The sequence below is a fragment of the Manihot esculenta genome, chromosome 15, assembly GCF_001659605.2.
Source record: "Manihot esculenta cultivar AM560-2 chromosome 15, M.esculenta_v8, whole genome shotgun sequence".
Classification (NCBI taxonomy): domain Eukaryota; kingdom Viridiplantae; phylum Streptophyta; class Magnoliopsida; order Malpighiales; family Euphorbiaceae; genus Manihot; species Manihot esculenta.
The window spans coordinates 13641064-13656702 of NC_035175.2; the positions used below are offsets into that span (position 1 = coordinate 13641064).

At 28.0% G+C, this 15639-nt stretch overlaps 1 protein-coding gene across 1 annotated transcript; it reads left to right on the forward strand.

The window, feature by feature from the left end:
* The first annotated feature begins 8863 nt into the window (after positions 1-8863).
* LOC110601072 (probable receptor-like serine/threonine-protein kinase At4g34500) lies at positions 8864-13010 on the forward strand. Its single transcript, XM_021738076.2, has 7 exons — positions 8864-9726; positions 10585-10689; positions 10784-10906; positions 11312-11482; positions 11596-11725; positions 11810-12019; positions 12652-13010. The coding sequence occupies exons 1-7, from the start codon at positions 9110-9112 to the stop codon at positions 12769-12771; spliced, it is 1476 nt and encodes a 491-aa protein (XP_021593768.1). The 5' UTR covers positions 8864-9109; the 3' UTR covers positions 12772-13010.
* The last annotated feature ends 2629 nt before the right edge of the window (positions 13011-15639 follow it).

Genomic DNA, 15639 nt, shown 5'->3' on the forward strand with positions numbered 1-15639 from the left:
GTGAAAATTTTTAAAGTAAAATTTTTGGATATTGATGAAATCCTTTAAAACCCTTCAATTTCAACCCACTAAATTAGTGGGCTGAGAATATTTTCTCTTAAAAATCTTTAAATATTTAAAAGAATTTTTTTAAATTATAAAAAAGTATTAAGTTTTAAAAATTATTAAAAACTTTATCTTATAAAATCATACGTCTTACAATAACAGTTCATAATTTATTTTGAATTATTATTGTTGTATTATATTAAATATAATATTAGATTTTTTAAATATATTTGTAATTAAATGTAATGTCTAAGGTTTTTATGTTTAATTGCAAAAATTATATTAGAGATTAATATAATTTTAATAAATTTAAAAATTGAGATTTATCATTTAAAATTGATAATTTTAATTATAATTATGATTAAACACAAAATTTTAGTATTTTACATTTAATAAGTTATTTAGAACATTTTAATACTTTGTAAATCAAACCGTATAGTTTTTTTATTAAAAATATTGTTAATCAAATGATTTTAATTTTAGTCTGTAAAATTAAATAGTATAAATATTTAAAATTATATAAATTAAATAATATATATTATTAAATAATAAATAATATTTAAAACGGTTAATTATTTTTCACGTCATGATCAAATAATTTGATTTTATAAAATATAAAATTTTTAAATAATAATAATAATAATAATAATAATTTTTTAAAAATATTTTGAAGATATGATAATATTTCTCTTGAAAGAAACAACAGCTAAAGCCCATCAAGAAGGAGAAAAAGGAAATAGTGGAAGTTTTGTGACTCTCTGCTGCGTAGCACAATAAGAGTTGGGATAAAGAAAGTAATAATGGCATAACAAGTGCAATGTCCAATGGCCGTTGATGTTGAAATTTAGAACAAACAATAAGGGCAAAAAAGGAAATTTCTCCATAATTAGCTAACCAGTTGTGCAGAAATCCATAAACAATGGCTTGACATAAGGGACAACACCACAGTACCTCACATTAAAAATCATAATTTCCTGCTTGAAACAAAATCAAGATAGAATTCATGATGCCTTACTTATGTGGGCCTCAAGATTTTTATAGTTGCATTTCAATAGCTATTTGTGGAAATTTACATTGTTTTTTTGACCTTTTTAAATAAATTTCAAATATAATAATTATTTAATATTTTGTATATATATATATATATATATATATATATATTTACTCATATTATTAAATTATTAAATTTTAATTTTAATCACAAATTATTATAGAGTATAAATACGCCATTTGACCTTATTAAATGGGCACTCCAATGTCTCTCATGTGGAAGCAATGCAGCGATGCAGAAAAAGCAAGCGGCAACGTGAGCGTGGTCCTGGGGCCCAATAATGTCGCATTCTCTACTTTTACGGTGTTAGTTAAGATTCCTCTTTTGGTTCATTTCCGTTGGGCAGTATTTATTATTTAATTCTCTAAATTCAATTCCCAAAATCCCCAAATCTTTCAATGTGTGCAATTACGCGTTAATTAATAGATTTACTTTTTTTTTTTATGAACTAATGGAAATAATTTATCATTTCATCAAAATATTTTATATTTCTACCAATAGTATTCTTTTATTACTTTATACTTTTACCGAATATTCAAAAAATCAGTAAAACATGTTATAGTATATAATAAAAAAAAGACAGAAATTGAACGAGTGAAACTGCATAAATTGAGAATAGTGAATACAATATTAAAATATTAATTACTAATAAATTTATTCATACTAAAATACTAAATAGTAACAATTAAATAAGTGTTAAAATTAATGGAAAGACTAATTAATAAATTTTTTTAAAATTTTATAAATATTATAATAAATTTTTTAAAATCGAAATATTAATTAATGAATTTATTTATAATATAAATTAAATAATAATTTTTTAATATATATATTTGTATATTAAAAAAAACTTAAGAGAGGGAAACTTGATAAGAGAGCATATAGGTAGCAAGTTACAATCTAGTTAAGACAAATGAGATGTTGGAGTAGTAGTTAAATTTTGTGCTAAATTGTGGTCTAAGTTAAAGAAGGAGGTGGGTGACCGTTGGCTAATTGATTCTATGGTGAATTGAAAAATTAAGTTTGTTGTTGAAACTTATGAACCAACCCTATATTATTTGTCTCAACTAGAGATATGATGAAGACAAATGTTAAATGAATCTTTGTTCCATATTAAGGAACTTGGAAACAAAGTGTTAGCGTAATTTTTTTAATTTTAATAATTAATTATTAATTGATGTTTTTGAAAATAGATGGAAGCTTTGATTGATCAATTTACATAAAATATGGTTAGTACTTATGAGAATCACTCTGATACTCAAATCAGTAAATTAAAAGAATTGATAGATATAATGAATCGTTTAGAATTCAGAATAATAGTGTAAGAATGCGTATTTTAATTTCTGTGCACATTGACTTCTGTAAGAAGGTGGAGTTGGTTATCAAATTTTTTAAAAATCTGACTGCTACCGACTAGTAAATAAGAGATTTTGTGATTATATGTATAATAAGAATTTACTGGATTATGTCCATTTTTTATAAAATTTCGTTCTGCTCAAGAGATGATGAGTATTAGTAAAGAAACAAATATTACGGTATCCGAATTCTCTTTTATATGAATGAGACTGCGTATCAGTATCAGTTTATCAAACTTTTATCATGTGATTCTATTTTATAGTGACAACTTATAATTTATTTTAAGAAATTATTTTATCGCATCATTAATTTCTCTTGAGTTGAGATTTGAGACGTTTAATATTTAACTCATGATATAATTAAATTAAATTAATGATAATGACGATAAAACATAATTTGATGGATAATTTTTTTAGCTATTTTAAAAAAAATTATAAATTTGTTATAAAATATAATAAATTTCATGCATATATAATAAATATTCAATAGGCATGAAATTTATTAAAATATCGTGCATTAAAAATTTTTTATGCATGACTTGATTAGATTAAAATTAAAAGTTATAATTTAGTCTCCTTTAATCTATTTTTAAAATTTTTTAATAACTTATTTATCGCATTGAAATTTGAAGAGCTTATTTGCGTGTCTCAAGTTTTTATTATTATTATTATTATTATTTTTTCAATATAAAAATTTGTTAATCTATTTTAATAGTTTAAATCTTTGTTTCCGCTAAAAGAAATTATTTGTACGGCTGTCCATCTATATTTCAAAAAGATAAAATAGTTTTTTTTTAGTATATAGTAATTGTTTTGTACCAAAATAATAAGTATGCATATTTGCATGTGAGTGATTATTTAAGCTTAGAACTTTGAAACGTGATTATTCATAGGATTTTTGTAATTTATTCCGCAAATAGATTTTATTTCGACACCATGATAAATTGATAAATAAATAAATAATTTTAAAATTTGTTTATACTTCTCTTTTTAGCAATGCAAAGATGCAGTTGCATTTTCCTAGGCCAAAATGCAAATTACAGAGAGAATGAGGTTTAATTTATATTCAAAAAACCAAAAAATTAACCTAAATTAAAAATACAAATAAATTAATCAATTCAATCTAATCTATCTAACTTAGGTTCACCCAACTCAACCATACGGCAAGGTACCGTTGAGATCCAAAATCACGGTTGACAAGAAATGAGTCATCACTTGAATTTATCGTCGCAGACAATGATCAATTGTAATTCTCAACTGATTATTATCGATAGAATAAAATAACAATAATTTGGAAGAATTATAAAAATAAAAACCAGTAAATAAGCGACAACGACAGAGCACAAAAATCAACCGTGCATGCCAGATTTAAAATTTGGAGAAGAAAGACAGATTAAAAGCAGCTCATCAAAGAAACAGAATGTACAAATAAGGAGATGTTACAAAACCTACAACATAGTCCTCCGGATATAGTGGGGTGATCCTAAGATACTGGTATATCGGCAATGAAAAGTCTCATTGATAGCTAAATAGAGCTATCGAACCTCAGCAAGTTTGACCGAACAACCAACCCTCACAAAAAAATAACTCAAACCTGGAAAACTCAAAATGATAAAAGAAAATTAAAATATATTGATTCCATTACAAGAAAAATCATACATGACCAATCATTATCCTTATTCAAAATAAGAAAAATAAAATTAATAAAAAATTAAAGTGAAAGAAAAAAAAATCAATCCTCATTGATTTTTGGCAAGAAATAAGACTCTTAACCTTGATCCTGAGCTTCCTTCTATTTGAATTTTCTCATTGTAAAAAAAAAAGATTAAATGTGAGATTTGAATATTGTATCTACTTTTAAATAGTTTGACCTTTTGCTTTCAAAAAAATAATAGTTTGACTTTTATTTCTTTCATCCATTAAGGCATTTATTATGAGTGCAAATTTATTATTATAATAATAGTTGCATACTTGAAGTGAAAATATTATACTAATTTTTATTGCAACCCTTAATATTATAAAAAGAAATTTGACGAGTTGTAAAATTAATAAATATGAAAAAGACTATTATATATCACACGGAAAATTTTTATTATATAATCATTATTGTATGATTTCTTTTCATGTTAATTATATTATAATTGTTAATGCACATATATAATTATTAAATATACAATAGTAATATTAAATAAATTTTTTTAATAATATAGATTGTATTTTTTATGATCATAAAGACATATCATTCAACACAAAAAATGGTTTGCTTAACTCAAATGTTCCAAGCAAGTCAACCATAAGCTAACTCAGACCTATTACCACAATTCAAAAATAAATTACAAACTCATAATATATAAAATTAGATATCGAAACCAAAATCCATTGATTGATTCAGCATATTTAAAATACAGATCCTGATAGAGAAGAGACAACATCGAATAAGGACAATCAATTAATCAAGTGACAAAAAATTAAATTCAGTTTCTATAACCTCCATAGAAAGCATCAAAACCTAATGTTACAAAGATGCATGCAATAACATATTGAAATCTTAGAGAACGCAATTGAACAAAAATGGCTATGAAAGAAGAATAATTACAGAGAGAGGAGACACGGAAAACTTAGCTAGTCATCGGCCTATGGGAGTGTTACTCGCTGAACGTAGCAATACGATCTCTAAAAATGAATACCATATAATAAATATCCTTTCGCAAGCATCAAAACAAAATCATCAACCCTCAAGACTAACGAAAACAACAAGTTTGAAGTTGCACCCTCATATTAAATACCAAAAGAAAAATATAGAAGAAAACATATCAAAACACAATCACCATCCTCAGTTAGAGAAAATTAAGGACGATGGTCGATCTCCTACCTAAAAGTAGGGGAAAATCAATAAAAATCCAAAAAGAAAATAAAAAATAAATAAAAATAACAGATAATAAGAGAAAATAAGAAAATCAAAATACAGAAAATCTATCTAGTTTTAGATCACTGCTCCGAGTTTCAAATGAGATGCTTCATCCACTTGCTCTCCTCTATTCGATGGCCGTCAAAACCCCCTATTTCCTTCTTTTTCTTTTTGCTCTAGCTCTCTCTCTAACGAAACACTTAGAACTTGTGCTAAATATATTTGAGTTGTATTAAATAAATTCTCATATATAAGACCTATATTTTTTTGACGTATAATATTAACCAACGGAGTAACGTGACATGCAAACATAATAATGATAAATATGGTAATAGTTTCTAGAGAAAATATTCTCACAAATTTCTTAGATGCAGTTTGCTAAGTGTTTTGGTCCAAGCTGAGTGGGAATGGTTTTTTTCATTATTTTTTGTTTAATGACTTTTATTTGGCTTTTTTTAGTGAAAGTTTCCTATGTGCAAGACTCTTCTTAAAGCAAATAACTCTTATCTTAAATCAATATGAAATTTAATACAATGAACAGTATTTGAATTAAATTAAAAATTTTAGTTCTGCTTTTTATTTTTAAAAATTTTAGTTATTTTAATTGAATTCGATTTTAATAAAAAGTAATTGATAAAATCAAACTAATTAATGAATAAGATTATATTATTTTTTAATAATATAGGGAGAATCATAATCAAATTTGAAATACTTCAATTGAACTTTAAAATATTAAAAATAAGATAGTAAAAAAATAAAATGCTCGTTAAAAAGTCTAACCGAATCAGACTGGTTCAATTTAAATTAGTTTTTAGCTAAAATGGATTTGGTTTAATTTTCACAAATACTAAATTTTCAGTTTTTTATTTATTTAATTTGACTTGATTTTGAACGAAATCAATCGAGTACTCACCCCTAAACAGATCATCTTCACAATCAGAAATATACTAGAGTATGAAATATTTACGAGAAACTCAATATTAAATGAAAAGTTCTAATACTATATTAAATTTGAATAAATCTAATTTATTCTAAAATTAATTCAAACTAATTCAAGTATGAGGAGTGTCCAGAACTGTATATAATCTCTATTCTAAATTAATACGGGATTCACCAGTTTTCGGCAGTGAAATTTTGGAGATTTCGCAGCCTAAGTGAAGTGGCATTTGGCTTCGTTAAAAGCAACAAGACATTGAAACGCCGGTGATTGTTATCCACCATCCGCTTGAAGCTGTGCTTAAATTGCTAAGAATCTGGAAAGCATGCAGTTGGTTTTGGTGGCTTTGAGATCCTTGGTTTGCAGGAGTTCTATGGGAGTCTTTATGCAACGACCTTTCTGATCTAGAGCTACTGGAGACGTTGGATTGGGGCTGTCGGTGACTATGATGGTTTTCAGATGCAGCTGCTACTAGAAGTTTCTTGGAGAAGTTGGGGGTTGAATTTCCTGAGTTTTGGCTTGTATTGAGATTGTAAGTTGCTCTGAATTGAACTAGTTGTACGCTCTCTAAATTCTAACTATATGGACCCATATTCTGTAATTTATCCACTTGAATTAATGAAATTTTCGGTATTACAAAATTAGAAAGAATTACTATTTACTCCCTTAAATTTAATAAAATTCACTAATTAATCTTTTAATTTTAAAAAATACATTCAAATATCTCTTTGATATTAAAAAATTTATTAATTAGTCCATCTATTAATTTTAATCACTGCACATTAAAAAAAGTCTAAAATAAAAAATTAATTAATTTAATTTTTATAAAATTAAGGGATTAATTAATAAATTTTAGTCATATTACAAAAATTAAATAATAAAATATTAATATATAAAATTAATAAAAACACTAATTCATAGATTTTTTTAATATTTTAGTACAGTTTAATGAGTTTTTTTAAATCAATAGACTAACTATTAAATTTTATAAATTTAATTTCAAAAAATTATTACAGTAAATATTTTAATGTTCATTACTAACACTGGAGGAGGAAAAAAGTTTCATTTAATAATTATTAATAAATTAAGTATTTAAATTTAATTTCTTATATGAGAAAAAAAGTTGAAGGCATGCAAATGACAATACTGAAGTAAAACGTTATAAATATGTTCAAATTCTTGAGAACCAAGGTAAAGGGGAGAAGATTATTATCACAGCCCATTTTAAAGTCGGATTGATTAAGCCTATTCATAATACAAATTTAACTCAAAATATTCTTTCTGCGTACAATGTTAAATAATAATAATAATAATAATAATTAATAATAATAATAATAATAATAATAATAATAATAATAATAATAATAATAATAATAATAATAATAATAATTATTATTATTATTATTATTATTATTATTATTATTATTATTATTATTATTATTATTATTTATAATTCTCGAATTTCTTACACTGATTCACACACGCAATATGTAGATATGACCGTTGAATTAATTATATATTATAAATAAAATTTTGAAAAAAAAAATGCCAGTTGAGTTAATTATGACATAATTAACTAAAAATAAATATCTAATTTTAATACAAAGAAATAAATATCTAAAAAATACATATTTTGATATTTTAAAAAAACATATTAAAGTTTCATATATTGAAATAAATATGTAATTTATGATATTATTTGATACACAACTAAAAAAGAAAAAAAATTGACCGCTGAATCAATTACAACACAATTAATTAAAAATAAATATTTAAATTTTTAAAAAATATCTAAAAATAAATATTTTGATATTTTAAAAACTATATTAAAGTTTCATAGATTGAAATAAATATATAATTTATGATATTATTTAGTACACAGCTGAAAAAAAAAATTGTCAGCTGAATCAATGACGGCACAATTAACTAAAAATAAATATGTAATTCTAATATGCAGAAATAAATATCTAAAAATTAATATTTTGATATTTTAAAAATTTATATTAAAATTTCACATATTGAAATAAATATGTAATTTATAATATTATTTAGTATATAATGAAAAAGAAAAAAATTTGCCAGCTGAATCAATGACGGCACAATTAACTAAAAGTAAATATCTAATTCTAATATGAATAAATAAATATCTAAAAATTAATATTTTGATATTTTAAAAAATTATATTAAAATTTTATATTTTTATTAAGAATTAAATAAATTCAATTTAATTTTTTTTATAGATTAAAACTTATATATTTTTATTAAAAGTTAAATAAATCTTAAATAATATAATATTTTTTAATAATAAAATATTTTTTATAATGAGATTTTATTTTTATCATTTTAAAAAAAATTTAATAGTCTATGTACTGTTTTAATATTTATATTAATTAAAATATTAGATTTTTTGTTTTCAAATTAAATAATAATATTTTATTATTATAATTTATATTATATTATATTAAAATTCATTTGCATCTTAGTAAACGTACATAATCTTAATTAATAAAAAGAAATTGAATTGGATTTATTTGTTCTGGGTAAAAATATAAGAACCTAATTAACCTTATTTCCAAAAAAAAGTGGATCCAACTCTAACGTTCCTTTCAACCCGTCGTCGTCTTCTCCCTCTCTGCTACTTCGCTTTTACTTTGTATCCGTTGAAACCGCACTTTTATTTTCTTTCTTTCCTCATGGCAATAAAACCTCCAAACTCTTAAATCTTCCACTGATTCCCGCAACTTTCTCATCAACCAAACACTCACATTTTCCCATCAAAGAATTCCCTTTCACTACCCGTCGGAAACCACCCAATGTCGGTCTCCGGGACCGTTGATTCCTCCTATAACGACACGGACAACTCTCTGCCTCTCAAGTTCGCGTCAAAAACATCATTTCTCAATCTAAACCTCTACATTCTGATCGCAATTATCTCCACATGTGCACTTTTAGTTGTACTCCTTGTTTTCCTCTGCATCCGCTTGAAAAGGGCTTCGCGGAAAAGGAACAAAGTGCTTGCCAACCAGAGCTCCGGTCTGATCCCTTTAGTGTCCAAAGAAATCGTTGAAATTAAAGCTTTGGATCGGAAAGGGAATGACTTGAAAGAGGAGGTCAAAATGGGAAATGTGAATTTGACAAAGGAGGAGGAGATTGAGGCTGTTGTTGATTTAGAGATCGGAGAAGGAAAGCAGAAACAGAAGAAGAGTGGAGAGAGTGATGACGCGTCTTGCAGCGCGAGTAGTGACGCATCGTCGGCGGAGGCACAGCAGAATATCGGCTGGGGCCGTTGGTATAGCTTGAAGGAGCTGGAGGTGGCGACACGTGGATTCGTGGAAGAGAATGTGATCGGTGAAGGAGGATACGGTGTTGTGTATAGAGGGGTATTGGAGGATGGGTCAGTGGTGGCTGTGAAGAATTTGCTTAACAACAAGTGAGTGTTCATTAGCTAACTGGAAATTCATGTTTAAAATTATGTTTGTTTCTCTAGAAAATGGTTTTTAAGAAATTTTCTGCTTCCATTACAGTTACAGTTCCTTTTGTATTAATTTAATCTTGCTGTTTTTACTTTAATAGCTTAATTATATACAGAACAAAGGTACGATCTGGATAGATATCGTCTCTCTGTCGGTGCCAGATGGTCTTTGTTAGGAGTTACAAGGAAAAGTAGCTGATTGCTTTCTTTGTTCTTTAGTTTCTTTCTCTCCCTTCAGTTCTTTTTCATTTTTATTACCCATAGATTCTAACTTTCCCAACCTTCACTCTTTAACGTTATCGATGAGCTTACTTTTAACTTTGTCGTCACCAAGATGCATAGGTGTTGATCTCATTTTAACTTTTTCCAAAATATTTATAAAGTAATTAAAAGACTTAAGAATATGGTATGCCAAACCGTATAGCCTATTCAATTCATCAATTGGCCGTTATGGAATATTAATGTTTTTCCTGGATAGAAAATTGTGGATAAGAAATCATCTATTTTACTTCTCCATTTGGGCAGTATTGATAACACCAATTTTAGCTGCCATGGTTGCTAACTTGCTACTGTATTGGTGAGCCTAATTGGGTGAACATCTACCTTATACCACATGTCGTCAAGGTTTAGTTACCTGCATTTCTTTCTACTGTTAAAAAGTAAATCTAAGGGAGGTTGTGAGACAGAATGGTTATATTTCATAACATCTCTCTTTCTAAATAAACATTGTAATTCTAAAGTATCTAAATTTTCATGTAAGCACCTGGAAAAATATCTGGACTAAAAGCTTATATGCTGTGAGTTCTGTATTTGTAGGGGTCAGGCTGAGAAGGAGTTCAGGGTGGAAGTTGAAGCCATTGGAAAAGTAAGGCATAAGAACTTAGTGGGTCTAGTTGGGTATTGTGCAGAAGGTGCTCGTAGGTATGTTCCATATTCCGTATGCTAACTTGGCTCTGTTATTGCACATTTAAATTGATGAATCTTTTTCTCATGGACTCTTTTATTGGTCATGCAGGATGCTTGTTTATGAATATGTTGACAATGGGAATTTGGAGCAATGGTTACATGGTGATGAGGGGCCTGTCAGTCCACTGACTTGGGATATCAGAATGAAAATTGCCATTGGGACCGCAAAAGGGTGCAGTATTCTTGCTTTCATGAACCCTTTTCTTTTTCTTTCCAGTTTTTGGTTCCAAATGATTTCAATAGTGTTGATTCTCCAGGTATATGTTAATCAGTCGATATATATGATTTGAGCTTCGATAAAGTTTTGAATACAGAGTTTGCCTTTTCTCTATGACTTCCCATTGATTTGATGATCAATGATCCATCTCACTCCATATCTCCCAACCAAAATTGTACTTTCCTGTAACTGCCACCATCTTGGATTGACTTGAATAGTGTTCTTTGACAAAGCTTCAGGAACTGTAGTTGTTGCTCGCTGACAATTTCATGAACATTTAAATTTGTTATTCTTTCTAAAATTTATCTTTTCCCATCTTTCTTTTCTCTGAAGTTTCACAGTTTCCTATATCTTCTGCAGACTAGCCTATTTGCATGAAGGTTTAGAACCTAAAGTTGTGCACCGGGATGTAAAATCCAGCAATATACTTCTGGATAAAAAATGGAACCCAAAGGTCTCAGACTTTGGATTGGCCAAGCTCTTAGGTTCTGAATCAACTTATGTCACTACACGTGTTATGGGGACATTTGGGTTTGTACTGTCTCGCCTTCCTAAATCATCATCCAATAATGAGCTATCCTAACTTAATGACATGTAAACCTTTAACTTGTGATATTAATTAATTTGTTGTCATTTTGTTCCAGATATGTTTCCCCTGATTATGCAAGTACAGGTATGCTTAACGAGGGCAGCGATGTGTATAGTTTTGGAGTCCTTCTTATGGAGATAATTACAGGAAGGAGCCCAATTGATTACTCCAGGCCAGCTGGAGAGGTGATTATCGAGTTTTAGTACTGTTGCATGTGTATTTAAGAGAGCTATGTTATAACTTTTTTTTTGGTGTTGAATTTATGGTAGATGAACTTGGTTGACTGGTTTAAAGGAATGGTGGCCAGTCGTCGTGTGGAAGAGGTTTTAGACCCTCTAATTGAAGTTCAGCCTTCTCCAAGAGTGCTGAAACGAACCTTGCTGGTTTGTCTTAGATGCATAGATTTAGATGCCAATAAGCGGCCAAAGATGGGCCAAGTTGTTCATATGCTTGAGGCAGATGACTTCCCTTTTCGTTCTGTAAGTTCTCCTATACCTCTTACGCCAAGTATAATTTTGAACAATAATGTCTAATATTTGGTTTCTAGTAATTTCAAGTATTTGCTTGAACTTCCCTCACCTGCATTGATTTCACAAGTATTTTGTAGAAATTTGATTGAAGGATTAGCTAGCAAAGGCGCTGATATTTTTGCAAATTAGATTTTGCATGGTGCTGTAGTTGGCAATTGACTCCCATTAAAAAATATTTGCTCTTCTTAACACCAATTTTACATTTGAAATACTTTTATGCCTTTTATTGCATTAGTACACTGGTATACAACATAACAGTCGTAATTGGTTGCAGTAGAATCTAATTGAGGGTTGCCATTCTGGATTTTAAACACTGCAGGAAAAACCTTTTTAATTATTCTTTTCTTGATAGATGAAAATGCTTATTTTAGAATTCCTTACCAGTTACCAGTCAATTGCTACAAGTTTAGCTTGTGTGCTCTTTTACACTTTTAGAAGTTTTCTTATATGACTCCATTTACTCATCGTTACTTGGTTCTCCTTCTTCAGTTGCAATTTAAAACCTCTCTGCCCAAACTTGGGATTTTCATGTCACAAGATAAACTTTAGTTTTTTTTTTTTTTTTTTTTGGGTCAATGCAGGAACTTAGATCAATTAGAGAGAAAGATCCTCCCCCTTGTCATGCAGCTGTGTCCAACAAAGTTCCACATCCCACCAAGTATGCATGGGGCAATGATGCAGAAAGACCAACTCGGAGATGATTGTTGTTTGAAGAGTAGCAGTTTCCGATTTCAAATTATTTTGTAGTATAATTTCTCATTAAGTATATAGAATTAGTTACACGTGTTCAATGTGTATATTTACCTATCCCACCTTTTGGATATTCTACGTTTTGCTGATGCATTGTAGCATCTTAGAGTTAAAATGATCAGTGTAAATATGGATCATATTTGTGAAATCTCAACTTGCTTCTCATGAATATCAGAATCTTTTTATTTCAGCAGTTAGGCTAAAGCCAAAGAACACGAAAATTGTGATGAAATGTATGTATTAGCTCTTTCTTGATTCTATTCAGATCTCAGCAAGAACCTATAGTTTTCCACACAAGCAAGTTTTGATGGATCTTTATCCTGGCAACATTTCAGTAAAAATCACCTTAGATGATGTATTCTGACGAAAGTATTGACATCGTGCCTACTTATTTTGAAGATTCTGAAAGCACATATATGCAGATCTGTGAAATTTCTAACTTACGTGATTTATGACAGAACTCTGATCCTTTAAGTTTGTACTTGATGCAGACACTGATTCCTTATTTGTTTTTGCTTATGCTAGAAGATACAGCAGTTTAGTTGACTCCGAGTAGGCACTGATGGATGATTTTTGAAGGGACAACGAAAGACCCAAAAGCTTCAAAATTCAGCCAAGCCAAAGCCTCTCTTCCTAGGTCATCATGGTAGCAATTCTGTTTCTTTCACTAATATATTGTTCTAATAGCTGTTGTTGTGTCCTAGTTTGCTGCAATTATTCACTCTTATTTCACAAGGCCTAGTAGTTGAAAGTTATAGCATTAGCACGGGAAAATCTTGCATATGCATCCATGATCCATATGTGGACTATTTAGCTTGTTGAATTTTCCCTTTTTCTCAAGATGCTAAGAGCTAGAATTACTTTTTCTTGGTATCAAACTTTTAGTTCATGTTTCCTTTTCTTGGGGATTTGTTCTTCTCCTTTCAGTTTTTGTCACAACCCAATACTATATGGAAGGAAATGAACTCAACAAGAACAACCCTATGACCAATTAGCATAGGTCAGTGGTATTCCTTATTACTATGAGATCTTGACTTATGGGGAAACCAATCAAATAACATCAAACAATCCAACAAAAATAAACAAGATATATTCAAATTTGATACGTAAATATGATTTACAATGCTTAGACACATGTTTAATGGAATTATAGAAGGCACATGATGTTGAATATATGTACCATTTTTCATAAAATTAAATTAAGCCTAATACATCAACGAATTTTATTGCCCATGTTCTAGCAAAGTTAATTCTATGTCTGATTTAAAAGACTGGGGTCCTGTCTCTCTTTTGTTTATTAATTCTGTGGGTTTGGATTACTATTCATATTCTGTTGTTTGATTAAAAAAAGAATAAACCGAATAAAATTGGATCAATTTTAGATTTAACCAGTTTAGGAGCTTGGGTGCACAAGTCACCCAAGAACAGTACATAAATGCTAGCATGAGAGGAGACAAAGCTGGGCCAGAATTGGGACGGATGGCCAGCAGGGAGGGAGCGTGGGTCCAAAAACAATCCCCAAGTTACCAGGTAGAGACAAAAAGCAGATCAACATTCAGGCTAAATTTTCTACTTGAGTCTATATTTTCTATATAGAAATATTCTAAGCTAATTGTTATAAGCTGAAGTTTATTCAAAATAAATTAAAAATTAAAATTATCACAATAAAAAATATAGACTGACATAAAAAAAAAATAAATTTAAACTGTTAACTGCTATGAGTGATTTTGATAATTTTATTTACTATTATTTTTTATGCTTACTTTCATTTTTTTTTCAAATATAATTCTCATTTTGAATATACTTTGGATGACTTGATTTTTCCAAATATCTTGAATCCGTTTTAAATGATTCGAATTTTTTGAAAAATATTAAAATTTGATGTTTAAATTATTGTATGAGAATTTGATATAATTTATTTTTTAAAAAAATAATTTTTTTAAAATTATGTAAGATTTAATTTTTTTAAATGAAAATTTTGAATTAAAAAAATTGAACTTTAATAAAATTATATAAAAAATTAATTGAATTAAACTTTTATGGAAAGTTAATAATCTCGTAAACCTAGGATTAGTCCTTTGAGACGGTGAAATAGTTTTGACATGTTGCCCAAATGGTGGAATCTGTAGAGCATACTTGTGGAATACTCTTTGTCCCTGCCACATGACGAGCATCCCAATCCAAAGTCTCCTGCATTAAAATGAAATCATTTGTTGTGCTGCAAGTGGAAAACGGCTTTCCACCAGTAATGATGTTCTTTCTTTCTCCCGGTCTAACTTTCACTTATAATTATTTAATTTTAATTTTAAATATATTTTCAATTTAATTACCAACTACCATTTCTTTATTAAAATTCATATGAATTCAATTTAGGTAATATGTTACTTGATTCTATCGGAAATGCTTTTAATATAATTTGATAATTCGTAAAGAATTGAGGTAATATGTTACTTGATACTACCAGAAATGCTTTTAATATAATTTAATAATTCATAAAGAAGAGAAATATGGTGATTGACGGTTAAAAATAACCATTTCAACATTCAAATTAAAAATATATTAGCAATCATTTCCACATTCAAATAAAAAATATATTTAAATGATCAAGTGAAATGACAAATGAAAGTAATATAAATGAGCAGTAGAATGCGTACTTTAAACTATTTTCTTGATTTACTATTATACTATAAAACTATTAGGTTAATTAATTTTTTTTAAAATTTTTATTTATATCGACTAGTGGATAAAAAAATTCTATAATAATAGAAATTTTGAAGATTACTTTGTAACAATTCTCACTGGTAAGAAACGTGTTCCAA

Coding starts and splice junctions, on each gene's coding strand:
- LOC110601072 (XM_021738076.2), top strand. CDS start 9,110: ATGTCGGTCTCCGGGACCGTTGATTCCTCCTATAACGACACGGACAAC. Junction 11,483..11,595: donor CGTGTTATGGGGACATTTGG/GTTTGTACTGTC, acceptor ATTTTGTTCCAG/ATATGTTTCCCCTGATTATG. Junction 12,020..12,651: donor ATGACTTCCCTTTTCGTTCT/GTAAGTTCTCCT, acceptor GGGTCAATGCAG/GAACTTAGATCAATTAGAGA.